This window comes from Ixodes scapularis, unplaced genomic scaffold (assembly GCF_016920785.2).
Source record: "Ixodes scapularis isolate PalLabHiFi unplaced genomic scaffold, ASM1692078v2 PGA_scaffold13__105_contigs__length_92229423, whole genome shotgun sequence".
In the NCBI taxonomy this organism is placed as follows: domain Eukaryota; kingdom Metazoa; phylum Arthropoda; class Arachnida; order Ixodida; family Ixodidae; genus Ixodes; species Ixodes scapularis.
In genome coordinates, this window is record NW_024609839.1 from 84,483,022 (window position 1) to 84,510,505 (window position 27,484).

At 45.4% G+C, this 27,484-nt stretch overlaps 1 protein-coding gene across 2 annotated transcripts in view; it reads left to right on the top strand.

Annotated features, from left to right (window-relative positions):
• Positions 1 to 5,602: 5,602 nt before the first annotated feature.
• The window catches only part of LOC8034774 (cytoplasmic FMR1-interacting protein), a 39,282-nt gene continuing 17,400 nt past the window's right edge, over positions 5,603 to 27,484 (top strand). Inside the window, exons 1-15 of one of the 2 annotated variants that reach the window (XM_029978968.3) lie at positions 5,603 to 5,689; positions 9,072 to 9,351; positions 12,292 to 12,369; positions 13,275 to 13,376; positions 14,471 to 14,652; positions 16,435 to 16,660; positions 18,072 to 18,176; positions 19,284 to 19,661; positions 20,677 to 20,912; positions 21,560 to 21,707; positions 22,522 to 22,675; positions 23,029 to 23,111; positions 23,494 to 23,567; positions 24,445 to 24,618; positions 25,511 to 25,739. In XM_029978968.3, coding sequence (XP_029834828.1) covers positions 9,145 to 9,351; positions 12,292 to 12,369; positions 13,275 to 13,376; positions 14,471 to 14,652; positions 16,435 to 16,660; positions 18,072 to 18,176; positions 19,284 to 19,661; positions 20,677 to 20,912; positions 21,560 to 21,707; positions 22,522 to 22,675; positions 23,029 to 23,111; positions 23,494 to 23,567; positions 24,445 to 24,618; positions 25,511 to 25,739 — 2,376 coding nt within the window. In that variant the 5' untranslated portion in view covers positions 5,603 to 5,689; positions 9,072 to 9,144. The remainder of the gene's footprint in view (positions 5,690 to 9,071; positions 9,352 to 12,291; positions 12,370 to 13,274; positions 13,377 to 14,470; positions 14,653 to 16,434; positions 16,661 to 18,071; positions 18,177 to 19,283; positions 19,662 to 20,676; positions 20,913 to 21,559; positions 21,708 to 22,521; positions 22,676 to 23,028; positions 23,112 to 23,493; positions 23,568 to 24,444; positions 24,619 to 25,510; positions 25,740 to 27,484) is intronic. The other variant, XM_042290009.1, reaches the window with a different exon arrangement.

Sequence of the window (27,484 nt, forward strand, 5' to 3'; positions counted from 1 at the left end):
CGACAAGCTGGAACGCGGCACAAGCCGTATTCGAAGCCACTTTCTGGCCCTAAGCTTGTCGAAGACACCCCAGTGAGCGATAACGCTCAACCATAAGCGATTGCATGTCCAGCGCCCCTCAGCTCGGTGTAGCTACCTTAAATGTGAGAGGTCTTAACTCCAAGCGAAAGCAGTGTCAGCTTCTTCAGCTCATGTCCCTACAACAGGTAGACGTGTTAGCTGTACAAGAAACAAAATTATCCGGCGAGGAAGAAACCGAGATCGCTTTGAAACCTTTTCTGAATGATTTCGAAGTATGTGTCACCCACGCAACGGGCACCTCGGCTGGGTGTTTTTTGTTTCTAAAACAAGGAACGGGTCTGACTGCTAAAGCTCTCACCACCGATCGGGAGGGGCGCTTCATCGTGTGCGATCTTACTTATGGCAATGACGAATGGCGCATAATGTGTGTTTACGCTCCCAACGCTGTGAATGCACGTAATGACTTCTTTTTACTTATAGAACCATACTTAACCACCGATAGAAAATTACTGCTACTTGGAGATTTCAACTGTGTGTTAAATTTTAATGATCGTTCCCAATTCACGGCCAGATTTGACCCTAGTGCAGAGTTGCTACAGTCCCTTGTTAACGAAAACAACTTAGCTGACATTGGAGAACACAAAGGCAGCAGAGTTCATTACACACATTTTCAACGCTCCTCTCACGCACGACTGGATCGAATATACATTTCTGGAGAACTCTATGAGGCTATTTCAGATTACACAGTGAAACCTGTATTTTTCTCAGACCACTGTCTCGTCTCAGCTATCCTTGGTGAAAAGAAACGGCATTCAGTACGTCCTGAATGGCGCCTATGGAAACTAAACACAACTCTTCTAGATGACGAAATATTTACTGACCGTATCCCAGAAATCCTTTTACGAGTGCAACAAATACCCTCACTACACATATTTTGCAAATGGGACATGTTCAAACAAGACGTTAAAAATTGGGCAATCGAACGCGCCAGTACTATCACATTTGAAAAAAGGCGAGAACTAAAGACTCTCTTTAATATGCTGTCAACGCTTTATGAGCTTGAAAGTAAGAAACCCGGTGAATACACAGAAGAAATAAACATGACTAAAACACAGCTCCAGCGATACGATGCTGAGAAGCATCGAGGCGCAGTGATTCGATCGCGCTCACAAAAATTTCTACTCGGAGAGACGCCCGGACGGAGGTCCTTAGAGGATGAGCGAAAGTATGCTTTAACAAAAGAAATAGTTGAAATTGAACATAAAGATAGTACGAGAATAGATGCACCAAATATTTGAGAAGCCTTTGTCGACTATTACACTAGTCTTTTTGGGAAGAGTATTCCAATCGAAGAAAGTACAGATATAGAAGAGCTAGTTCGCCTCGTGCCCTCCTTATCAGACGAGGAAAAACAAATAGTCGATGGTTCTCTGACCTTGCAGGAAATTCAAAGTGCCATAAAAGCTCTTCCTTCAAACAAGACACCTGGTCCTGATGGCTTAAGTGCTGAATTCTACAGGAAATTTTCTGATCTGTTAAGCCCATTACTACTTGATGTCCTTAAAGATTCATATGAGCACCAAACACTACCACCAACCTTTTATCATGGCCACACTGTATTAATTCCCAAAACAGAAGACACATTAGCTTTAAGAAAGGTCGAAGCTTATAGACCCATATCACTTTGTAATGTGGATTATAAAATCTTCGCAAAAGTTTTAAACGAGCGCTTACACATCGTAATACATAATCTAATTGGAGAACATCAAACTTGTGGTATACGAGAACGAAACATTCAAACAAATATTCACGTAGCGAGATCTGTGATTGACTCTGTATCCGATGAGCAAGATCAAGTAGCTATAGTTCAACTTGACTTGTCCAAAGCTTTCGATAGAGTAAGCCATTCATTTTTATTCAAACTTCTTTCTCACGCAAACGTAGGGACCATGCTTCTAGAGGGCATTCGGCTCTGTTATAAAAATAGCAGCACGAGGCTAATTGTAAACAACTCTCTTTCCGATTCCATCCATATTAAATCTTCAGTTAGGCAAGGTTGCCCATTATCCCCGCTTCTTTTTGCTTTATACCTTGAGCCTCTATGCATGAGCATTATTACGAATCATAATATCCGTGGCTATACACTTTGCTTCACTGAGGTAAAGTTACTGGCGTATGCTGATGACGTGGCCTTGTTCTGTTCGAATAAGGCAAGTGTGGAAAAAGCCCTTCATGTAACAGAAAAGTATTGCGAACTAACTGGAGCGAGGTTGAATGCCGAAAAATCTAATGGCTTCTGGATAGGGGAGTGGGCAACTATGCCAGGACGTTTTGCTGGGTTGTCGTGGAATTGTTGTCCATTCAAATATCTTGGCGTTCCACTAAATCAAACAAGATCCAATAATCTATACTGGAATTCTGTTGTAACTGAGATCAAACGAAAATTATTGGCATGGAGGGCGCGAGATCTTTCCATCTTCGCAAAAGCAGCAGCGTGTAACATTTTTTTAATGTCAAAACTAATGTATGCCTTACAAGTATTACATTGTAGCCGTTCAAAAGTACAAGCTTTCCACAGAATTTTTGCGACCTTCATCTGGAGCTCATCTTGGGAACGGATGAAGCGTGACAACTTATTCCTTTCGTTGGAAACTGGCGGCTTAGGTCTGGCACATTTATTCATTCGACAGCTCGTTTCGCGACTATTTTTCTTTAGGAATTTATCCCATCCTTTTCTGCTTACCGTAGTTCAAAGAAAACTAGCACATCACTTGCCCTTCATGATCATTTCAACAACAAATTCTACCCCAGGCAAACTCTGGGGATTTTGGAAAGAGATAGTCGATACCTTCATGTTTCTAAAAGTCCGCTTCTCGCTAGAATTCCTTTTTGAGGTATCAAGAAGAAGACTATCACAAGCCCTAATTGAAAGTGTCTTTCCTATTCCCCTATACAGAACACGGTTTAGCGATTGTGAAGGACGCGATGTTTTAAAACGAGTGAAACGAATGTGCGTATCTCCAAGTGCTAAAACATTTTTCTTTAAGTTGCACACATCAACGCTTCCAGTAAAATGGTGGCTCCAAGAGCGTGGTTTTTTCGTACCGTGGTCGGTTGATTGTCGTTTATGCCACCGACCAGAACCCATAGAACATTGCTTTATCTACTGTACAGATGCAGTTTTCTTCTGGGATGTCCTTCAACGAACTCTTAAGAAGGACATAGACTTTACAGAACATAGTATTCGCTTTCTATACGTCCCCACCGAAACAAACATTCCTTATGATTTATTCATGCTGATAGGCCTACACAGCCTCCGGAGATGCCGGATGATTGACAGGAATGCAGACACACCACGAACCACTAAATCCATTTTTCTAGAAGAAATATCTAAAGTAAGAAGTGTTTATGAAGCTCACCAACCGGTGCCTGACTGGTTTCCTCTTTTTGATGCGTGCTTAAGACTTCCAGATTTTTAATATCTGGAAATGTTTGAGACTATTGCGTACCTGAAACGTTGTTTGTTAGTGTTTGTGAAGTGCCATGAGTGAAAATGTGCTCCAGGACTGTGGTTCAGAAAGACAATCACCTTAACTTTTCATCTCATTTCTATCACTGTGTGCATAGTCATCTTTTCACCTGATGCCCTTGTAACCTGAATTTTTAGCGCAATCTTCTATGTATTAAAGAAAAAAAAAAAAAAAGGATCGGTGGCCGAGTGGTCTAGCGCACACCAGCTCGGAGCACGTGGAGCGAAAGCTCGCGCTGCAGAACCCAGGGATCCTGGGTTCGAGCCCCACCCCTGCCCGTTTCGATCTGGATGAGCATCGTACCGGCGTGCGGTCGTGTATCACTACTGCGTGACGCACGTTAAAGACCCCAGGCTAGCGGTTTGTACCGCACTGGCTAAATTTCTCATCTACAGCTGGGAGACTGTCGCCCCTGTGAGGCAGACCAAGTTCTAGGCTGTATAAACACACACACAACCCAATTTTTTTTTCAAAAGCACCAAAAATGATTGAAGCAGCCAGTGATGGTCTTTAGCAGCCGTTGATAGACATCAGAACCCTTATGATCGACAAAAAGGACTGACAGACTATTTTGATGGGTTCCAGTAATTCATCGAAAGTAAGCTAAAGATGTTCTTAAAGGGTAACTGCAAAGAAAAAAAAAGTGTTTTTTTAGACAGCCTAATTGGGACAAGCATGTAACAATACAAATCTTCCGCGAAAAAACAAATTTGTTTAGCAATATTTACGCCACACGACGTAATTTAGTCGGAGTCACAACCTCTCCACATTTAAAACTCCCGCTCTTTCGACGCGCGTGGAGTGGCTGGAATACGTCGCTCCGTGACGTACGTATATACCAACTTTGTGGCGCGCGATTCAAAACGGACGAAATAGCCGCAAATTAAAATCAGTCAAGTACAAAACGAGCGTGGTGGTAACGGTAATTAGACATGAGGGGTCCATATCACAAGAGCGAATGACATTTTAGCGAACGGCGACATTTGAGCGAATGGTCGTTTTAGCGAATAACGGGGGCGCGCGTTAACCCATCCGTCGCGCTGCGCTTGACGCCGCTTCGCGGCGACAGTCTGCAGCAGCTCATTACAAAAATATGAACTCACTTGGCCCACCCGAAAACGCCGCTTCGCGGCGTCCGACTTTTCGCTAACATGTCGTTCGATGAAACGTGGGCGTTCGCTAAAACGTCATTCGATCAAGTGAGTGCCTCCCAGACAATGAGGAAGATACATAGAAAGGGGGACGAACAACGTTGTCCGTCCCCCTTTCTATGTATCTTCCTCATGTCTAAAATCAGTCCCGCGCGATAAATATTGCTGTATAAAATTTTGTTTTTGTTGGAAAAATTGTTTTGTTGTTGAATTCCCACGCTGGTGAACCGATACATCTAATTTAAGATTAACAAATATTTAACATAAATCGTGCAGTTCACCCGGAGACAGGCATCCGTCGTAAGCGATTGTTTAAATTTAGGCAGTACGCTGGTAAAACGATTCGATTTCACTGAAGCACTTAACGGTGCCGCACCATTTTCAGCTAGAATTGTTTTTCCACCGATACTATGCGACAATATAAATGCAAGAATCTAGTGAAAAGACGGTGAGAGTGCAGGCGACCTGGTGGTAGCTAATCATGTCGTATTACACCCGAGACTGCAGTGGAAGAAATCGGAAGAACTTTCAGTAGAAGGAACAGACACAGAGAACGTCTCCAAAAGACGTTCTCTGTGTCTGTTCCTTCTACTGGAAGTTCTTCCGATCTCTTCCACCGCAGTCTCAGGTGTAATACGACATGATTAGCAAGAATCTACGCAGTCTAGCCACTCGCAGTCTCTCGCGCTCAAACGTCCCGCATTGATGATGATGATGATAGCGCGACAGTAGCGCCACTTCTAGGTCAATCTCGAGGCCAATATTTGTTTTTGATTTCTAAACTTTTTTGTCAAATTTCTACGTAAAATTTTATTTGTTTTTAAATTTTTAAATTTGAACATTGGATTGTGAGAGTCTAGAGTTTTAATTTTGTTTTTAATGATACACCGACGGATGGCGCTAGTGTTGAAGCATCAAAATGGCGAATTTCGTGGTGACACAGGCGTCGTCCGGACGATAGTGTCGGCGGAAACCTACTTAATACAGGTCAGTGTTTGGTAAATTACGCCCTAGTATTTTGTATCAATGCCTTAAGGTATCTTGAAAATGCGTTGTGTAGGTTACTGCGAACTCATCGTGAACGGCCCAGGGTCATTTCCGCTCGCACCTTTGCACCTCCAAGTACCTCGGAGAAAAAACCGAAAAAGCACGGAATCGAATGGTTTCTTTCGTAGCATCATTATTCAGAAACCATACAGTTCTTAGAAAGAGTACGCATTGGCCGTCCTTTCATTCTTACAGAGCCCTAACCCACCAAAACCTCGGCGTTGCGAGAAAAAAAAAAAAAAAAGTAAAATAAAATGGACCATGAACTTTGTCGCGTAGCGAAGCCGACGCCTCTCTTGCTTGGTAGTTACGTGACATTGAAAGTTGAAACTAGAATAGACACACAGTTGCTAGTTATAAAAACGAGCGCTCCGAATTGTTCATTTCTAGCGATCTACGGTGACTCACACCGGAAGAACCGTCTTCCGGCAAGACCGTTCCGTGTTTATGTTGTATCAGAGCAGCGTTAGTCATTCCATGCAGTCACCGTCGTTTTTGAGTGGACCCTGAAATAACTATCCAGGAATTTAAGCTCGGAAGTATCTCCCCGTCTTTCTCTGCACTTTTTCGTTCCTCAGTTTCTGTGTCAATAGTAATTAATTGCGATAATAATCCCTGGAGAAAGGGAACAAAAAGGGGGGGGGGGGGGGGGGGGGCGGCAAAGGACAATCACAAATCCCCAAACACAGCTAGGTGACTGGTGTGCGACCGAAACAATCCGTCTGGTCCTGGTTTCGAACTAGGGACCTCTCCATTGTTCTCCATGTTCCCGTTCTCCAGAGATTATAATCGTCATTCTTGTACAGCTTGCTTGCACCTTTGCATTGATTGCATTATCATCATAAATTTAAAAAATGCAGGCCGTTCGGCCCGTTGGTACTTTAGACCCATGTTGTTGTAAAAAAACTATCTCCGAACTCCGGTCTAAGAACATGCTTTTCGTGTAAGGCTTGTCAAATTTTGAGGCGTTAGAAAAAAACCAACCTTTCCTTATTTCAAACTCTTTTTGTTTGCATTCTGCCCATTGAAAAACATGCGGGAAGGGCCTCAGCACCCACCTCATGTCGCTGCACCGCAGTGTTCTTCCACAGCATAAAGGCCGTCTGCTTTCATCGCCGTCACCATGGCAACGAATGCCGATTTTTTAAATGCCGTCTGCTAGCCAAAGTTGAATAGTTTTGTAATGAGCAGCTGGGGACTGTTGCCGCAAAGCGGTGTGAACGCAGGCGGGGGGCTTTCTTAATACACGCGCCGTCCGAAAAGGTCATTCGGCGTTTGTTGCCATTGTGACTAGTGATGAAAGCAGACTGCCTTTTTGCAGCAGGAGAACACTGCAGTGCAGAGTTACAAGGTGCGTAGTGAGGCGTTTCCTCCATGCTTTTCAATGGGTGGAACGTGAACAAAAAGTGTTTGAAATAATGGCTTAATGCAGAAGGCAGGTTTTCTCTAGCACCTCATAATTTGACGAGCCTTGCACAGAAGCGTGTTTTTTTTTGCCATCCCGCACATCCCACACCCTGTTTTCTTTAATCCGTAACATGGGTCTAAAGTACCAAACTGCCGGTCGTTCGCCCTTGTTGGTGTTAGACTGGTGGCAGCTGATAGAACCCGTTTGCTCTATTGACATCTAACTCCTGGTCAGCTCAGTTGGTAGAGCACTGCACAAGAAATGGAGAGGTCCCTGGTTTGATACCAGGACCAGGCGGATTTTTTTGGTCACGCACCAGTCACCTAGCTGTGTCTGAAGATTTGTATTTGTCCTTTGTTTCCCTTGTTCCCCTTCTCCAGGGATTATTATTGTCATTCTTGTCTGGCTCACTTGCACCTTTGCATTAATAGCATTACCATCATATGCATAATTGCGTTTTATTATGAATGCAGCAGCCGCTGACGTTCAGTCTCAGCTTTCGAGGTTTGGGCTGCCGTGTCTTTATTCGAAGTGTCTTCACGTCTTTATTCTTTTATCACTTTTTTTTTTTATGCTTTTTGCAGCTGGTAAAGTCTTTTGGAAGCGTCTTTGCATCTTCTCTCCTGCTTCTTCTGTTTTCCCTTTTTTTTATTGTTTTGAAGGCAGCATGTGGGTCGTGCTGTATTGCTGAATCGTTTGAAATTTTCCGTAATGTGGGGATCAAAACCTAGCTCCAAAAGACAAAGGGAGACTCAACAAAGAGAAAGTTAGGGTGCAGACGACCTGATGCCAGTTGGACATAGTAGACTTTTGTGTTGTGTCGTCCCTCCTTTGTCCTGGTCGGGATTTTAGTATGTTATGAAAAACTTAATTTAAATACTCGAAAAAGATGTATGTATGTATATATATATATATATATATATATATATATATATATATATATATATATATATATATATATATATATATATATATATATATATATATATATATATACAAGGAGAGGCCAGGCTCTTTAAATCGACCGCAAAATTCGGTTTCTGAACCTATCGCGCTACGACTTTGTGCAGCCTTGCCCATAGATGGTGCTTTTTTTTTTTGTAAAATTTGAAAAGAGTGAACTTACCTGAAGAAAAAGTAAAGAAAGAAAAAGGCTTAGCTCCTATGGAAACGCAGCGAAGCCACCGGTCTTCAAACAACACGGCGCCGTTTCGCACGGGAGACAAGAGATGGCGCAAGCGGTCGCAACGCCAACTGCGAGCATACGACGCCGAGAGCCGGCGTCTTTGGCAGACAAGGAACTGCAGTTCTTTGTTGTTACCATTGGTTGTTACCGCGCCTGTTTTTGTTTCTGCAACTGTCACCTCCTGCGGAACGCGCGCCGCTTTGGAGTCGAAACGACCGTCTGCTAAAGACGCCGGCTCTCGGCGCCGTATGCTCGTTCGTTGGCGGCATTCATTGCACCATCTCTTGTCTCCCGTGCGAAACGGCGCCGTGTTGTTTGAAGACCGGTGGCATCGCTGCGTTTCCATGTAAGCTAAGCCTTTTTCTTTCTTTACTTTTTTCTCAGGTAAGTTCGCTGTTTGCAAATTTTACAAAAAAAAATGCACCATCTGTGGGCAACGCTGCTCAAAGTCGTAGTGCGATAGGTTAAGAAACCGATTTTTCGGTCGATTTAAAGAGCCTGGCCTCTTCTTGAATCACCCTAGATATATATATATATATATACTTATTTTTAATATTCTCCATATTTTACATGCTGTTAAGTTTTCTCTTGTCCCTCAGAGCTATGTGTATGGAAAACTGCTCACTATTCGGCAGCACAGTGCAATTCGCGACGCTCCGAAATCTGACTGCTTTTGCAAGAATTGAATTCTGCGTAAAAGAGGAACAAATGAAGGTTGAAACTTGCAGGTTGCAGGCCGTCGAAAGCTGGGAAGGCAGCGGGGACGCCCGTTTTGGCGACAGCGCCGCGAGAGCACCGGCCATGGCTGCCGAGGTGACGCTTGCGGACGCGCTCTCCAACGTCGACGTGTTGGATGAGCTGCCTCTTCCGGACCAGCAGCCGTGCATCGAGGCCCTGCCCTGCAGCATTGTCTACCATGCCAACTTCGACACCAACTTCGAGGACCGCAACGCTTTCGTCACGGGGGTTGCCAAGTACATCGAGGAGGCTACCGTGCACGCCGAGCTGGTAAGCATACATTTTCTCCCTGCCCTTTGAAGTCCAGCCGTGCAAGAATGCCACGGGACCAAGGGGGTTTGTACCTTGCAGATAATTTTGCTGCCTGTTGTTCCTTCCTGTTGCTGATGTCGTTGCTCACTTCCTTTTGTTACAACAATCTGTTATATAGGGTGTCTAGAATGGATCCTAGCGCCCTGAAACGAAGCCGAAAGATTGGCGCCGGCATGTAGAAAGTTTAAACTTGCATGAATTGTACATTTAGCTGGCGCATTTTACCTGGTGAAATTTCGAGGCGTAGTGCGTCGTCTGCTCATTGCGCCTTTTGGGAGATGGCACCACACGTTACAACCTTCACTAACTCGATCGTCTGCAAAACCGTTTGCTGTTGAGCCTGGCAAGTTCGTTGGTCTCGACTTTTGCAGAAATGGAGCTATGCCTTCAAATTTCATCGGGTAAAATGCACTACCTAAGTGCACATTTGGTGAAAGTTTTAGCTTATAATATGTTGGCACCAATTTTTCCGGCTCGTTTTACGGCGCTAGGATTTATTGTGGAAACCTTGTATTTCTGACACCGGACAGCCAGCCCTGCTCTTTGCTGATGACCAGTCACCCGAGAATGCCGCAGGAGTCGGGTGGCGTCATGCCTTACTAATAACTGTCTACCTGTTGCTCCTTTCTGTTGTTAATCGTCCTGCTTACTTCCTTCCGTTACCACGGGCTGCTACATTTCAAACACCGGCTACCAGGCACCCTCGCTTATGAGTTTCATATTCTTTTTGCGTAGTCCTGTAGCTGCTAAGGGCTGTCTTTCTCTCACAAATTAAGGTGATTATTATTACAGCCACTGTCAGGATGAGAAAGTAGGAGCTTCGATGGTGCTTTGTTCTCTCGTGAGCCTCAAATGCACACACGCAGCCAAAGCACAATGGAAGGCAACTAGCGCATGCTGGAGGCCAGACATTTTCGTTCTGCATCTAGGAGGTGCCGTTTGTAACAAGCGTTTTACGGTGCATGACACTATTGGCTCGAACGCTTGTCTGTTGGTTCCCCACACTTTTGTCATTTCTCGAAGCCTACGCAATCAATCCCTAGTCCCCCAAGTTTAGCGCTCGATGCTAGGGTGTACAAGTAAAATGCAGGCAAGTCAAGATTTTTGCGTTTGAGCCGTATGGTAGAGTTTGAGAGCATTTGTTTGCCGGTGACGTTTCTCAAGTGGAAAGTGCAAAGTCTGCCAAGTTAGGTTCTCAATTTTAGAAATTGGTGTCTTCGATGCTTACGGGTAGAGCCCTGCATATCCGCAGATTATCTGCAGTAAACTGGCGGATTCGGTTAAAAATGAATCGGATTTGGTGGATTGCGGATCGGATGTGGAGGCCAGGGGCTGTGGATGCGGATCGGATATCCGCGGGTCCGGGTCTGTTTTTGCCTAGGCGGCCTATAAACGTGTGCGACCGTACAGTCTAGAGTGAATGAGTGAAAGATATATTATGAAATGCATCATTGAATGTATTGTGGGGGCAAACTACTCTCTTAGATTAAAGGTGCCAATCAGGGAGAAAATTGTCCTTTATGCCAATAAAGATTTGTTTCTCACTAAAGATTGCTTTAAAATGTTCTATCTCGCCAAAAATACTGTCCCTAGAAAAAGCAAAGAATACAGGAGCAGCAGTCGTCCTTGAAAACGTGTTCTTCTTTGGCAGGGAAAGAGCGGAAAACATTCTTTGGGGCAAAGAAAACTAAAACGTACAAGCCACAAGAAATTAGAAGGAGCCTGTAAGTGGCTTCTTCGCCTACAAGTATATATTGTGGATACTGAATTCAATTCTCTGGAGTGGTGGAACTTGTACCAGCACGAGTTTCTGCACCTCATTCTTGTAGTGCAGTTCGTGCATGCCACCCTAGCATCAAGTGTACCAACGAACAAAGAGTTCTCAATAGCGAGTATTATCTTAAGAGAGGCGAACCAGTCTGAATCCGTCCGAGTTGACGATATTCTGTTTCGTCTACACAACAGCCTTGACAAGTGAAATGTTGCGTGTGTGTATGTTTTCTTTCTCTCAACAGTTGGCACTGAGTTATTTTTAAGTATGTCGTTCCGAGCATGCAGTTGAGAGTTTGTGTTTGAAACTCTGACCGATTGGAGGTGTTGGCATTATTGAATACTGTGATATTTTCCCAGTGGTGTACTTGTGCCTTACCACATATACACAAGTATTTTGCTGCTGCGAGTGAGCACCTTTCCTCCCACATTTTTACTGTTTGGCCTAAAAAAGATGACACAACGTTATTAGTCTGTCCTTTGACAATATTCATGTTTATAAAATATGCGTCTGCTTGAAGTGGGTTCTACAAAGCAAAAAGGAATATAAATTTTAATTATCTTTCTTTTGAGCGCATATACTGGACAGAGCGTCAGTGTCACGGACTCCCAAGAAGGTCTAATAACTGCGATCATCTTTCGAGCGATACGAAGTGTCTCTGGTACGGTGATCGTTTGTTTTATAAATACAATCAAACAGAATATGATCAAATTACTTTCACCGTATTCTTACATGAAGAATTCTTTGTAGAAATGTAAGCAGACGGCTTAGGCTTATATAGTAGGATACCATCCAGATTTTTTTTTTTAGATTTATTAATGCTTGATTTTATTATGTAAAATGAATGCGCGGATTGAGTCGGATACATTACCGAATTTTGCTGATGCGGTTCGGATACATTACCGAATTTTGCTGATGCGGTCCGGATACGGATACAAAGACTGCGGGTGCGGATCGGATGCAGATACAATATTTTAAGAACATTGCGGATGCGGATACGAAGTCTGCGGATGCGGATCGGATGCGGATGATCAAATTGTTATCCGCGCAGGGCTCTACTTACGGGGGACAACTTGGTGCATGATCTGCAGAACTCTCCCAATGGTTGTCCTCCACATTTGTTACAGAATGAAATGCTCGAACAAGGCCAGGAACATGCAGTTATGCTATACACATGGAGATGCTGCTCTCGAGCCATTCCCCAGGTAAGCTGCTGTGACTATGTGCAACCCAAGCGAATTGCCTCATGCTTTTTATTTGGCTGAGAAAGTTAAGACGGGAATTTGCATCAGAGTAACCAAATCTCCAAACAAGTCAAGTGTATACTTGGCGTGTTGTTAAGAAAAGGCCTATATATATTTCCGGTTTTGTGTATTGTCCAGCTTTGGGAGATATGGTAAGCAAAACTGAGTAAAAGAGAATTTCTTATAATTTCACTTTGAATTTCTATATATTGGCAAACATAATGGTTGTAGAATGCCGAAATCGATATTGTGCACCGATATCACCCTTAGAATTTATTGGATTTTTTTGTGGAGATTTTGGAAGAAATTTGCATCCTACAAAATAGCCGTTTCAGTGTGCTCTATGTTGCATTTTATTCTAAACATCTTTGATGGCATAAAATGCACAAGATGCCTACATCAATACTGTTTTCTTTCTGTGGTGTTGTAATTTTTATTTAAAAGAGGAAACATTTCCATTTTAGCCACATCTATTTGATGTACAGTGCCTGTCAAACTTAATGCCGCCACTCGGTTTCGCAAATATTGATCTATTGCATGCTACCCAAAGATAGATAGATCGCTGCAGCTGCTGGAATACCTTCCCCTGGTTGGGTTCTTATCGAGGATGCAAATCTTTACCGACTAGTTTGACTGCTAGGTTCAGCAATAGCTCAAAAAGTGAAGAAACCGGACCATCTCGTGGCGGCGTTAAGTTTGAGGTGCACCATACTCCTGTGATACTGCTGAGAACTGCACTTAAATTGCAAATTACCATCATTGTCTTTGCATCTAGATATATATCTGTGTGTGTCTGGATCCTCCAACATTGTTTTTAAACCAAGCTAGCCCCGTAGACAACATCATTCTTGTGTACACCCTTGCAGCCCAAGTCTAATGAGCAGCCAAACCGCGTAGAAATTTACGAGAAGACAGTAGAGGTGCTGGCACCCGAAGTCAACAAGCTCCTCAACTTCATGTACTTCCAGGTGAGCCTCGTTTCAAGTGGTGCAATCTATCAGGTAGCCCTGGAACACTTTCAACCTGAAAATATTTATTTCAAAATTTTTGACGCACCATTCTTTCACTGTGAGCATAAAGTAATTGTGATGATAATATAAGCGACCATGTCTTCTAGATTTTTTTTTATTTACAAAAGAAACTTGCATTGCTGTTGTGCGTTATTGCAGGGGGCGAGCATAACTGAAATACAACAAAAATGTTTTGTATAAACACAACCAGGTAGTATAAAAGAAGCACTATTTATAGAAACAACAGTGGTACAAAAGACATTTCCCATCCAGTACGACAGGAAGACTAAAAGACTCGTTCCTCATACATATGTCAAACAATTGTATCGAACACAATCTTGAAAATTAGTCGAGAACACATCTTTTGGCAACTTATTCCATTCCTTGGAAAAAAAAAATTAGAAAGTGAAAACATCAGTGTGAAATGAGTAGGGTCTAGTAAGGTACGTTGTTGGGCTAGTTGGTTCATCTTAGTAAAACATAAAATAGCGCAACAGGAACAAGGACAAAATAGCGCCTGTCCTGTTTACTTCTTGTCCTTGTTCCTGTTGTGCTATTTTATATGTTTTACTGAGTAGGGTCTGATTTCGTTTGTGTGGTCTGCTCTTCCCGACATGTGAAATGGTTCATACTAAAACATATCCACATTAATTAATAGTCTGTTGTATTATATGTTATCCTAAATTTTAACCTAAAAGATTTTCTTTTTTCACTAGCCAACCAGGGTGAAAAAAAAAAAAAAAAAAATCATGATTATTCTGAAAAATATTTGAGAAAGCAAATATATTAGTTTGAGTAACTCTTTGTGAGATGTAGCGCATACATACAATCTCGCAAATACTGTCGAACCTTCAGTCTATTTGTGCGCAGTCCCTGAGCTACATGATAGATATCTCCAGTGTGCTTGTTTGGTCCCTCGTAGGCAGTTACTTGGGGACGCGATCCACTCGAACACACTCAAACGGATATGTGTGAACCAGGCTCGGGTTGTTAAAAGAAGGATGCAGCAGCAGAGGGGTTGAGTCCAACGCTGGTTGCCCGTTCTCCTGCAGAGGCGTGCCATCGACCGTTTCACGGCCGAGGTTAGGAGGCTGTGCCACACGGAGAAGCGGAAGGACTTTGTCTCGGAGGCCTACCTCTTAACCCTCGGCAAGTTCATCAACATGTTTGCCGTGCTCGACGAGCTCAAGAACATGAAGTCCAGCGTCAAGAACGACTATGCCACATACCGCAGGTGAGGAGTGTCATTGAAAGGCCCACTGTCATAATTCGTGAGGAGTTCTGACAAAAAAAAAAAGAAGGTAAAATTAGTTGTGTTTAGACAGTGTGAGGTCGGTCTGCCTTTGAGTAATGGAAACTTTGGTTTACGCTGTAGAGAAGTTGAGCCAGTGTAGCACCACTGCTAGCCTAGGGTCTTTATTGTGCGTCACACAGTATTGATACATGCCTGCATGTCGATACAATGCTCATCCAGATCAATACGGGCAGGGGTGGGGATTGAACCCAAAATTGTACTGCAGCATGAGTTTTCGCTCCAAGTGCTTTGAACTGCAGTGCGCTAACACACGGGGCCACTGGTCCCCTCACGCAGAGTTATACATTGTCCCGTTGTGTTAGGTCAGCGTGTGGACTGCTATTGTAAGCAAGCATTCTCTTAACCCCTCAGATATACAGATTACACCAGTGTCATAGAACCTTGGGAGAAGAAAGGAGGGTTAAAACAGACACCACTCAAGCGTGAGGGAAGGTACCTTAAAATGCTGAGCAGGTGTCCACCCAAAATTTAGAGACAATCTTGCAAGACTGGGGTTTGGGTACTTGCTAGGTCTCGGAACAAAAACTTGAAGGACGCTTAAGCTTCGCCTTTAAGAGTGGAATGCGATAGCGTTATTGGGCCCCGTCCGCATCGCCTTCTCATTCGCTTCTCAAGCTCTTTCTGTTAGTGAGCAGGGATTGCGGCAGACATGGCCTAGTCAATAGCACGTCTGGCTTGCAACCGAAGGGTCGTGGGTTCGAATCCTGTTCAAAATTCTTCAAATGTTTCTTTAAGGCAAATGAATTACTTTATAAAGTGAAATCATTCGAGGCATGCGGCGACCTTTAATTAGCATTACATGCCATGTTTTTATTCACTCTCATTCCACGCAAGACGTCATGTTTCCCGTGAGCGTTGTGGGTTGTTTTAAATTTCCGCTCGAGGTCGTGGGGCTGTGACGTCATGTCCCTATCGACCAATCAGGATTTTCCCGTCACAATGCCACCGACGCCGGTTTTTCTGCGACACGAGCTCCTTAACGCTGTTGCGTTAAGATGTAGAAGTGGCAAGTGATACGGCAGGCTATGCCACTTGGCACCGGTGTACATACATCTAGGTTCACCGCTTTGCTCTGGTGTGTGCATGCCATGTCTCACTTTGCATTTATGCATGTGTGTCAAGCTTCACTGCTTGCGTTGTGGGGAATTCGTCTGCTGGCGAAGACTCCGAGCTCGCCAGGGGCGCTGCGATCACTTTTCGCCCGCGATCCGCGGGAGTTGCCAGTATTGGCTTACATGGTATTTGGTTCCGATTATTAAGGCGAAAGTATTGTATGTCTCATCTTTAAGTCGATCTTTAAAATCCTTGAGTGAAAGCACGTCGGTGACACAAAACATATTAAAACGTTTATGTGACCACTCAGGTGAATTAGAGGAAATGAAATTGAGAAGGATGACAAAGCGAATTAAGAGGAATCAAAGCAAATTAAGAGGAATTAAGGGGAATTATGAGTAATCAAAGAGGAGTAAGGGTAATCAATGGGAATTAAGGAGGTCTATAAAGCAAATTAAGAGCAAATTAAAGTGAATTAAAAGGAGTTGAGAGGAGTAAGAGTAATCAAAGCTAATTAAGAGGAATTGAGGTGAATTACGAGGAATTAAAGCAAATTAAGTAGATGACTAAGTGAATTAAGGGCACTTGGGCTTTCGCCTTCAAGTCATCTTAGGGATAACATACGAGACCCTGTGAATTTTCGAACAGGGCGGCCCAGTTCCTGAAGGTGATGGCAGACTCCCAGGCCCTGCAGGAGTCGCAGAACCTGTCCATGTTCCTGGCCACCCAGAACAAGATCCGGGACACCCTGAAGGAGACCCTGGAGAAGATCCCAGGCTACGACGACCTGCTGGCCGACATCGTCAACCTCTGCGTCCAGATGTACGACACCAAGATGTACATGCTGCCCGCCGAGAAGCACATGCTTGTCAAGGTCTCCCTTGGTTCTTTTCTCTGTCGTCTGTGCCTTTAGGCTTAACTCCTTGCCTACTACTGTATTTGCTCTAGTAATAGCCGCACTGTTTATGAAAAAAACCTGAGGGTTCGCTTTGTGGCGGAGCACATAGATTGACCATCACCGCGATCGACAGCATGATTCTAGCTGTTTACAGGACAGAGATAATGTCTTCGTGCAAAGATACCATCTGTGAAGGTTGCATTTGTATGGAGAATCGTGTTCTCGATCTGGTTATTCTCTTATGCGCAGCACAATGATTGGCTGTATATGTGCTCTGTGGGAAAGTAGACGCAAGGGCCTTGTTCATAAATAGTGCAGATATTACTCGAGTAAATACGGTAATAATGAGTGTCACGTGTGCTTACAACCCATAAAGCCCAATCACGAGTGTGACTCGCGTTTGGGTTTCGGTGCTTGTTAAGCGTGCTCTCTGGCGGATGGCAAAACCACCCCTGTTGCTCCAATTACCTTGTGGAGTTTGCTTGTTTGTTTTGCTGTTTGACAGGGAAAGAACGCTCCACTTAGCCAAAAGAAAAAAAAAAGAAAGAGCAGTCGCTTGTGCACGTTTACAATATTATAACATGGCTTTGGCATGGAGGTCTACATTAACCGACAAAGAGATACAAAACCTTTTTCTGGATAGGGATTAAGGCTCGGATGGCTGCTGCGGGAGAAATGGTGGCGTTGCGATCGCCATTAGATTGGCTGTCGAGTACGGATCGGTGCCACTTTTCAGAGCAGGCTCTATGGCAGTTTTCCCAACTGAGTTGTTCTAGTAACGTTGCTCGCTGCCTTCGACCAGCTGCCTCGCTGAATGGAAGATGTTCATGCGACTTTTTGTTTTCTTAAGTGGACCCTTTTCGTATGAATGGTTCGAACCTTGACCTAGATCTTCCGGAACTTGTCTGGGAAATTATGGTGTTCCAGAATCTACCTGTTTGGTCACTTGACGAGCCTCCAATGCCACCATGAGGGCCGACTTGGCTGTGGTCGATTTAATAAATTGAAGCTGGGTCCTTTCCTGTAGGCCGCGACGCCACTGTTGTCGCGCTGCTCGAGTTTAATTTTGACAAGAAGTACAACGATAAAATTAGTTCAAAAGCAACCCTAATTTCTCGTTCAAATTGGCGAATCAAATATGAATTGTGAACGATAGACCTCAACCTATTTGCTACTAACGATTACGAGCAAAGCGGAGAAGCGGTCAAGTGATCCTCGCCACTACGTCACGACGAGGAGCCGTCAAGTGGTGCCACTCCACCTTCTCGGGGTTAACAAGGAATTGTTTAGGTTTTTTGTGTTTTTTTTTGGGCCAGCACCATTTTGTTTGAACCGTCAAATTTCTCAGTGCATGGAACAAATTGCGAGCTCCGCGTCTCGTGCGCAGGTGATGGGGTTTGGCCTGTTTCTCATGGACGGAGAGGTGTGCAACATCAACAAGCAAGATCAAAAGAAGCGCATCTACATCGGAAAGATAGACAAAATCTTCAAGGTAAGTGGACGGACCCTAATGTGCATGGTGGAACACAGTGCCAGACTTACCCACACCTAGATAAATTTTTTTTTGTTGTTAAATTAGTATAAAATAGACGGCACCGTATAGACAGGTCCCTCTTGGTTTCCACGTGCGAAGAAAGAAGGGATATGTTAAAGTTTGGGCGACAGTATCTTATAACTAGGGATCCGTGCTTTTGGTAAGTATGGATAAACTCCTAGAAATAACCCCCGAACCAGTTTTATCGAGATTGGGGAAAGCCGGAAAAGCCCGAATCAGAGTTGACCTCAAATAAAAAAAACTTAAGCTTTGTGGAAAGAGAATCTTTATCTACAGTTTTATTTGGCGTTAGTCCATTGCAGAACCCCCACTCAACAGCCATTCTTTGGAACCACTCATCTTATCTAGTTGCATTTTCTTATCAGCACCCGTATGTTCTTCGTAGATAACCAGTTATTGGATTATTCAAATTAGCAAATATTTGAATTTAAAAACCGGATAACCAATTATTCGAATAACTGGTTACGTTATTCAGTTATATGAATATCCAGATATTTGAATCTTTATGTAAGTATAAATTATTTTTTATCGGAACCGGTACAAAATCGCCCCCTGTATAGTTTGATCTCAATGCTGTATGCACAGAAATCAGTACAAATAAAATAAAAGCTTTCTTAATAATGTACATTATATAAAACCGAATAATCCGGTTGACCGGTTTGCCAAGCCAGTTGCTTGTTTATGAAAATCTGGATAACCAGCTTTGAAAGCCGAATTCGCTTTATTCCGATTTAACCGAATATGTGGTTTGACTGATAGCTGCATGCTCTACGTATAACACTACTTGTAACTCCACGGAGTAGTGGTGTGGTATCCCATCGAAACCGTTGAGTCCTTACTTTGGGACAACTTCCGACACTTGGCCAGAGTAGGAAGCCAAATGCACCAATCAGAAACCCGTTCCAGGGAGCATACTTATAGCTGTTATACGAAGTAGTGATGTCGTATTCTGTCGAAACCAACTTCGCCGGGGGGGGGTAAGGTCGGTGGAAAATCTTTAGACGCCGTCGCCGCTTCCTAACATCCCGCGTGCCTTTTCCGCAGGCCCTGGAGATGGTGCCCCTGTTTGGGGACATGCAGATAGCGCCGTTCCACTACATCAAGAGCAGCCCGCACTACGAGGCCGGTCGCTGGCCGCTGGCCAGCGCGAGCAGCCCGAGCCCCCAGTCGGACCTGCTGCAGCACCTGCCGGGCATCCGGGACGACTACGAGCGCTACATCAGCGAGCTGGCCCGGCACAGCAACGAGGTGACCACCACGGTGAAGGAGACGCCCCGCACGGACGCCGAGAACCGGGGGTTGAACGACCTGGCGCTGAGGGGCCTCCAGTTGCTCTCGGACTGGACCACCCACGTGACGGAGCTGTACTCGTGGAAGCTGATGCACCCGACGGACCCCCACCAGAACAAGGAGTGCCCGGCGGTGGGTAGGAGGTGTAGTTGCGTCGACTGTTTCGTCAGCAAAGCCCGCTCGTCCGCCTTGCCCCAGAGAGTATGGAAGTCGGTCACTGCAATTTAAGGGGGATCTCTGGAGAGGGACCGCAATAACGAGCACACCACGACAGGCGGGGGACAATAGGCGTGGCTTCGGTCTCTGGTAAACTGGGGCTGTAGTACGATGCTTGGAACGCTTTTTAAAACTGGTGTGTTTCTGGCATATCCCACCCATGCATCGAAAGTACTCCGAAGTGGCAACGAATTGCACCGCACGAGCCAACGTGTTGCGTTGTCAGACGTCGCGGTCCTGGCGGTTGGTCGTAGAAATGCTAGTGAAAAATGCGAGCAAATGCAATTGCCGCCGTCGTCGTCCCATGTTGTGTCTACTTTGTTTTTCGTTGACTGCCTGATGGTAGGCTGCAGCAGAACAGGCAACGTCACATCTGTCTCTGCTGCTGTGCCATTGCTAGGACCGTGACACGCAACAGCGTGGCACTTTTATGACGTTGTCTGGCGGAAATCGGGGGATCACTTCTGAGAGTGCGGTAAATGCACCGGTTGGAGGTGCGCTCCAGACGCCAGAGTCGTAGCGTCGCATTTGCCAAAAGCTACGTCAATTGCCGAGGAAACTTACATGTGCATTGAGTGACAAACACAAGGGAAAAGACATGGAGATTAGCTAATTTCAACTAGTTTAATCGTGGCCGGATGCCAGCAAAAATGTCCGAAAGAGTATGCGCAGAAAAGAAAGAAAAGAAGACGAGAAAACCAAGAAAATTTCTGCGTTGACGTACGCCGACATACTTGTGAACCCTGTGTCAACGCGTGTCGCTGCGAGACTCACAAATACGGTGGGGAGCCGACATACTTGCGAGTTCACAAGCACATCGGCACGCCGACATACTTTGCGAGTTCACAAGCACGTCGGCACAATGGCCTGTTTGTGTGTCGTGCAAGTGGGGAGCGTGGCTGACGAGCGCTCTTTGCCCTTCACTCCCCAGGAGGCCGAGGAGTACGAGCGTGCGACGCGCTATAACTACACGGAGGAGGAGAAGTTTGGCCTCATCGAGGTGATCGCCATGGTCAAAGGGCTGCAGGTGCTCATGAGCCGCATGGAAACAGTGTTCACGGATGCGGTGAGGCGCCACGTCTACTGTGAGCTGCAGAGCTTTGTGCAGCACAGCCTCCGGGAGCCGCTGCGCAAGGCCGTCAAGAACAAGCGTGACCTTGTGCGCAGGTCGGCATCTTCTCTCTCTGCCGCACCATTCTCCTATTTATGCCCGGAGGTTACACTTCTTTTATTTCTGGTCTATGCTTGGGCTTTGTGCTTCCTGCATTGTGTCTGGGCGACTTTTACCATAGTTGTGTTGCGCTGTGCTCATTCTTTCGTTTTCGAAAATAATTCTTGGCTCGTGCAATGTTAGCACTCTCGAATTCACAGAACAGCTACAGCTGCATGCAGTTCCGTTATTTTTGTGTCTTCGATAAGAGTGCATCTAATAAAGTCGAGCCTCATATTTGCTGTACTTCACTACCCTAACTGCACCTAACCGAATCTTTACCAGTTTATAAGCAACCTATTAGCGTCCCTTTAGCGGAGCAAACGCTAGGAAGGATGCAAGTGGAGAGGAGGAACCCACCAATCATGATGAGCAGGGAGCCTTGTGGGAGGGTCTTGTCCCGCTTTGCTTAACCTACTATAGTCACTTTGACTCAACTTTGCTAATATATGTGAATGTGCTTCTTCAGGAGAGGTGCTGCTCCAGGGGCCTTCTTTGCAAAACTCAACACCAGCCTTCACTTTAGCACGTTCATTGGTCGCTTTATCCCCTCCCATTTCTCAAATCCCGGTTGGTTTCTAAATAAACGCTAATGGTTTGGCAGCATCATCATGTCGGTGCGCGAGACCTGCGCTGACTGGAAGCGCGGAACAGAGCCCAACGAAGATCCGGCGTTGAGGGGCAAGAAGGACCCGGACAACGGATTCGACATCTCGGCGCCCCGGAGGAACGTCGGACCTTCCAGCACGCAGGTCTCCTCCTCCTTCCTAACAACACTACGGTGTCTGGGATGTGTCTCCGACTTGTGTGCCGAGCCTTCTAATGCGCTGACGCACTGGAAGGGGCCTCGAAGTGGCGATAAATTTCGTCTGCAGAGCTGGTGCTGTTGGATGGCGTGATCCTGGTAGTTAGTTGCGGGAGTTGAGCAAGTGTCACTGTCGTCGCGGCACTTTAAAGGCTGGTTCACCAATTTGCATTTGAGCGCGACAAAGACCGTCGAGGCAGCACGTAACCTCTTGCAACGAAGGAACACATTGCCTCACTGGTGCCATCTATCGCGTAGCCCCGGAGCTGCGTATAACTTGGCCGGAGGTTTTATAGTATTTGCTAGTTTAAATCTATGCACCACCTATGAGAGACGATCGCTTATAACATTGTCAAAAATATTTAGAGCTAACTGCGAAAGAATGGTGTGTAAAATTTTAGGTGTGTTCCGAGAGTACCCAATGGATGGCGCCAACGTGGGCTCTCGTCGTAAGCGGTCGCGAGCAGTTCTAACTTGTAACGCAATCTGTCCCGCTCCAACATGAATGTGGCCGCCTAAGTATCGGTGTAGTGTCAAGCCGGAGGGCAAACCAATAGCTAAACGGGTGTCTGCCACGGCACCACTGCCAGGATCGCTCTAGGCAATACCACGACGCAAGTGCCATGTCATCGGACTAAATGGAGGCACCAGGAATGAGGCCGCGGCAAACCCACCGGTCGGAGACACGTCCTAGGCACCATAGCAACGCTCCGAATTCCGTGCGGCCCTTGCATTCTGTCTTTCCACCGCTTTCCCCGCAGCTGTACATGGTACGCACGATGCTGGAGTCCCTGATTGCAGACAAGAGCGGAGGCAAGCGCACGCTGCGCAAGGACATTGACGGCCCCTCCCTGATGGAGATTGACCGGTTCCACAAGGGCTCTTTCTACTGGAACTACCTGCTCAACTTCAGCCGTAAGCGCCCGGCCGGCCGTTGCTTTCCCCCCCGTCAAGGCCCGTTCGCATGTACGCGACAGCGCTGGCGTCGCACCGTGTCGATGCTGCATCGCTGCTCCTATGCACATGACCCCGCCTTTGCTCGTCTGCACATGCAGTGTAATGCTACTGTAAAGTAGCGCCGCGTCGCTACTTTACTACCGTAATATAGTAAAGGCCAGTTCACGCGTGTATCTCGGTACTGATATTACACAGTCGGCGGTGCACTAGCTTTACAATGTGCGCTCTGTCCTGCTCTCTGCTTTTCTAAGTTTTTTTTGTCTGGTACCGCGCGCGACTTATGTCCTGTGTACAATCCTGCAATGTTCCAGAGACACTGCAGGAGTGCTGCGACCTGTCCCAGCTATGGTACCGAGAGTTCTACTTGGAAATGACCATGGGAAAACGGATTCAGGTAAACGTGCGCTTTCCCCTACGGCGCCCTGTTGGAGCGTTGCATTGAATGCCCAGTTGTGTCGTGCTTGTGGTCGCGTCGTATTGTCTCCACAAACCTTAGGTGGTTGTTCTTGATTTTATTATTATGCAGCTTTGTACAACAAGATGGCCGAGGAAAAGACTAATAACCATCGTCCTATATTTGGAGGGATAAGTCATGCGGTGCAATGTTTAGCGAAAATGATTTTCATCATAACTTGAGAGGAAAGAAGACGGAAGAATGCATTGCTTCGGATTGTCTTGTTTGTTATTTCTGTCGGTGCACTCTAGTTCCACAGAATGACTCTCGTCACCATGCTTCTATGACTTTTGTTTCTTTGTCTTTTCTTTTGCTGGCACAGTTCCCGATTGAAATGTCCCTTCCGTGGATCCTGACTGACCACATCCTGACCACCAAGAACCCTTCCATGATGGAGTGAGTGCCTGTCTTGGAGTTCATTAAGTGTTTGTTAACCTGGTACCAGTTAAAACTGGTTAAAGTACTGCTCTCAACACTAAATGTTGTCATTCCAATTATATTATGGACCGTGAAGGTAGATGACTTCCCCGTCATATTATTATGTAGTCATCTTGATTTAAGCCCTTGCAATCGAGTTTTTTTAACTGTTTTGAAGCTCCACACGGCAGTCAAATTCGTCTGCTTTTTGTGCAGGGGTACAGTGATGTCATGGCGCCGAGCTCCGATTGAAAGACATTGTGCATAGATACGAAAATGTCTGTGTCTGTCCACTGTATCTTCCAACCAGAGCGAGCAAGTTGGCCAGGGCACCGAGCTTTGGCATCGTCTGCTAGTCGTAGCAATGGCTGCCTTACCTTTCGTACAACTTCCTGAAATCCATTGGTTCTTTAATAATGAGGACTAGCCTTTGAGAAAGAGAAGATCAAATAGGTAGCTCGATGGGTACGGAGTTTTTGTTTATTAGCAACTGCAAGTTGCGCTACAAGAGGAAAGAACTTGCGGCCAAGATGTCATTTGCTACCCCCAGAAAAGAATGGCGTCTTCTGGGGCGGAGCTTTGTTGCACACATTATCACTCCATCTCACCTTTTCGTGCCTTCTGTCGTGCATGGTGGAACCTTTTTCTTTTTTGTACCTCCCATCTCTCGTATGTAAAGGGTTGAGTTTTGGTTGACTTGCTCACCGTATAGTAGCTTGGCTGCAAATCGATAGCGGACGTCGGTCGTTGAGGGTTTGATTGTTCATGACTTTACAATGATGACGAGCAGTTGGCTTCCAGCGGATCCTTGGGAACATCGACCAGGAGAGCATAACCAGTCAGCCGTCCTTCGCAGGTGTGTGCTGTATCCACTGGACTTGTACAACGACAGCGCCTTCTATGCCCTCACCAAGTTCAAAAAGCAGTTCTTGTACGACGAGGTGGAGGCCGAAGTGAACCTCTGCTTCGACCAGTTTGCCTACAAGCTGAGCGACCAGATCTTCGCCTACTACAAGCACCTGGCCGGCAGGTAAGGCATCTGGCATCTTTCCGCTCTTTGGACTCGTCTTGGTATGGCGCCTCGAACGCGTCTCCAGCTAATGTACCATATTTACTCGCATAATGAATACACTTGTATAATGAACAGACCCCCCACAACGGGTACCGAAATTTGGACTTTTTTTTTCTCTCGCGTAATGAATGCATTTTCAATTTTCGGCTCCGCAAGTCTCGAATTGCATCCAAAGCCCACCAAGCCAATTTTCTGTTGCCGCCAAGCAGTCGGAATAGAATTCATAAATGATGAACATGGGTTGTCAGGGCATCTCTGCCTAACATAGTATACTCTTGCGTAACAGCTACAGTTTGATATTAAAAATTTTTACTGCAATGAAGATGTATCAACATTAACAATGTTTCCATTTCTTTTCTGAATACACCAGTGTGTTTTTCTCCCAAGTGAAAGTGTGCTTTTCTTTCAAGTACGAAATTGCAATATTCATACTTTTCCAGGTGTTGATCGCAGTGGGTTATTCTGTTGCTTCCATGGGTGTTGCTTCTCTGCAGTGCAACAGTGCTCGATAAAAAGTGCACTTAACGGGGCTATCCCACCACAATCAACACTTAGAAAAACATGAATTTGCAGTTCATGTTTAAGCAAATATCGAACAGCATAATATTCAAAACTAGTATTCAATATTTTGAATATTCGCACAACACTAATGTATTTATTCAATGCATGCAATTTGCAGATGGTTCATGCAGGAAGTGCAGGAATACACAGGGAAGTAGAAACTAATCGCAACTGTCACCATTTGCGATAGCTTTTGTCGAATACCCCAATAGTCAAGCATTGAAAAAGTTGTACTGAACAGAAAGCCACTTTTCTTTGTTTTAATACGCGGATTTGTCGGTGCACGCAGCATCCTGCTGGACAAGCGTTTCCGAGCGGAGTGTGCAGGCAACGCCACGGTGTTTGCGTATCCGGTGGCAAACCGCTACGAGACGCTGCTTCGCCAGCGCCACGTTCAGCTGCTGGGGCGCTCGGTCGACCTGAACCGGCTGGTGGCTCAGCGGTTGGGGGCTGCTCTCCAGCGCAGCCTCGAACTGGCCGTGGCCCGCTTCGAAGCGCAGGACATCACCGGAGTTGTCGTGAGTCCTATGCACTTATGGAGCTAAGAGATATGTTTTTTTGTACAACCCTTTAAGGCCTGTTCACACACTTGCGACCTCTTAGAACCGGGTGCCTTGGAACCTCCTAATATCTCTTATGAGAGGACGCACTGGCGTCATCTATTGGGTAGCAGTGTAAACTTGGCGATCCGGCAAATTTTCTATTTCTCTCGCGCATTATCCTTTCTTCCTTGGCTCGAAAAACTTTTGTCAATGTTATAAACGAGCCTCTCTTATAGGTATTAGACACATTGGACCTCAAAAATCCTGCAGAACCTTTCCTCTTGTGAAATGCAGTTCCACGGTCACCACATAGATGGTGCCATAGTGCCAGTGGGTTCTCTCATCCTAAGAAATTTTAAGAGGTTTCAACAGGTCTTGCCTCTCTTGGTCGTACTCGGTTGCAAGAGTGTGAACGGGCGTTTATTGCTTCCAACGTATAGTACCAGGTATGGGCTACAACATTTATTTGAGTGTAGGTTGACATATTTCTTCTAGCACCATTTTTGACTCATAATTCTAACTGAGGGTTAGCCAATTGAGCTAACTGAGCTGCCCCTCCTAACGCACTGGTGTGATGCGGTGAAGTTTGACTTGAGTAGCACGGTGCGAGGCCACATCACGGAGGCACGTTTTTGATCGATCAGAGAGTTCAGATGATGAGGCGAGTGTGATAGGCGAGGGAGTTTAGCTAGGGCAGGGGAGCACAACTCAAAAATGACGCGGGCCAAACAAAATGTTGATTGGGAACTGCGGGGATTTTCGGTATCTGGCAGTCAGGTTTTCAATATCTAGCATCATCGCACCGGTTGCCGTCTTGAGCACATCTCGCAGTGTCGTGCCCGCGGGCCGCATGTTGCGCACCCGTGAGCTAGGGTGACCGAAGACACTGTGAAATAAATCTTCGTTTGAATTTCCTTCCAATCAGCCTTAAAAATCAGAGTTCACCTGTTCAAATATTTTTTTATTATTCTCGGCGAATTTTTTGGTATAGGACGCAACGTATATTCTAGTAAATATGCCACTATAGTCTGTCGCAGATTTAGCATAGCAGGGCAGGCCCCTCTCGCAGAGCCCTCTGCTCGTCGTGATTGGTGGTTTCCTCCTCTCCAACATTCGCTCTGCTATAGTGGAAAGGGATCTTTGGGAGGGGCTTGTCCTGTTTTTCTTAACCTGCGCAGACTAGAACCTGCGAACTGTGCTGATTATGGGTATGAATGTTTTTCCCTTTAGTCCACCCAGCTGAATCTCGCTTGTAGATTTAGGTGTGGATTTTTGGAGTACTAACTTAATTGAGAAAATCAATTGCTTCTGTGTGCAGTAGAAGTTTTGGTCCTGGTTGTTTGCTCAATTAATGGGGAGCTCTTGCAAAGCTTTATTAGTCACTGATTTGATTCAGAAGTAGTTTAACACATTGATAGACAACATTTGAACTAGTAGCTTAAATGACGAGTCACTATAATATCTTTGCACAAAATTATTGAATTTTTATATATTTGGTCCGAGAGGCCGAGCGGCTCTACTGGCAACACTGAAAGCATGATGTCAAGTGCTGTATTAGGGGGGCAGTACTGCTTGCTCCCGACAGGTTACAAGAAGTTTGATGGTGTGATATGAATGCCGAGGATACCCGCGCCAGAAAAACATAAAATAAAAAATGCTCAAAATATCTTTTTTTTTTCAACAGTCCACTTGAGTTGCCAGTTTTACAACACGTGATATCG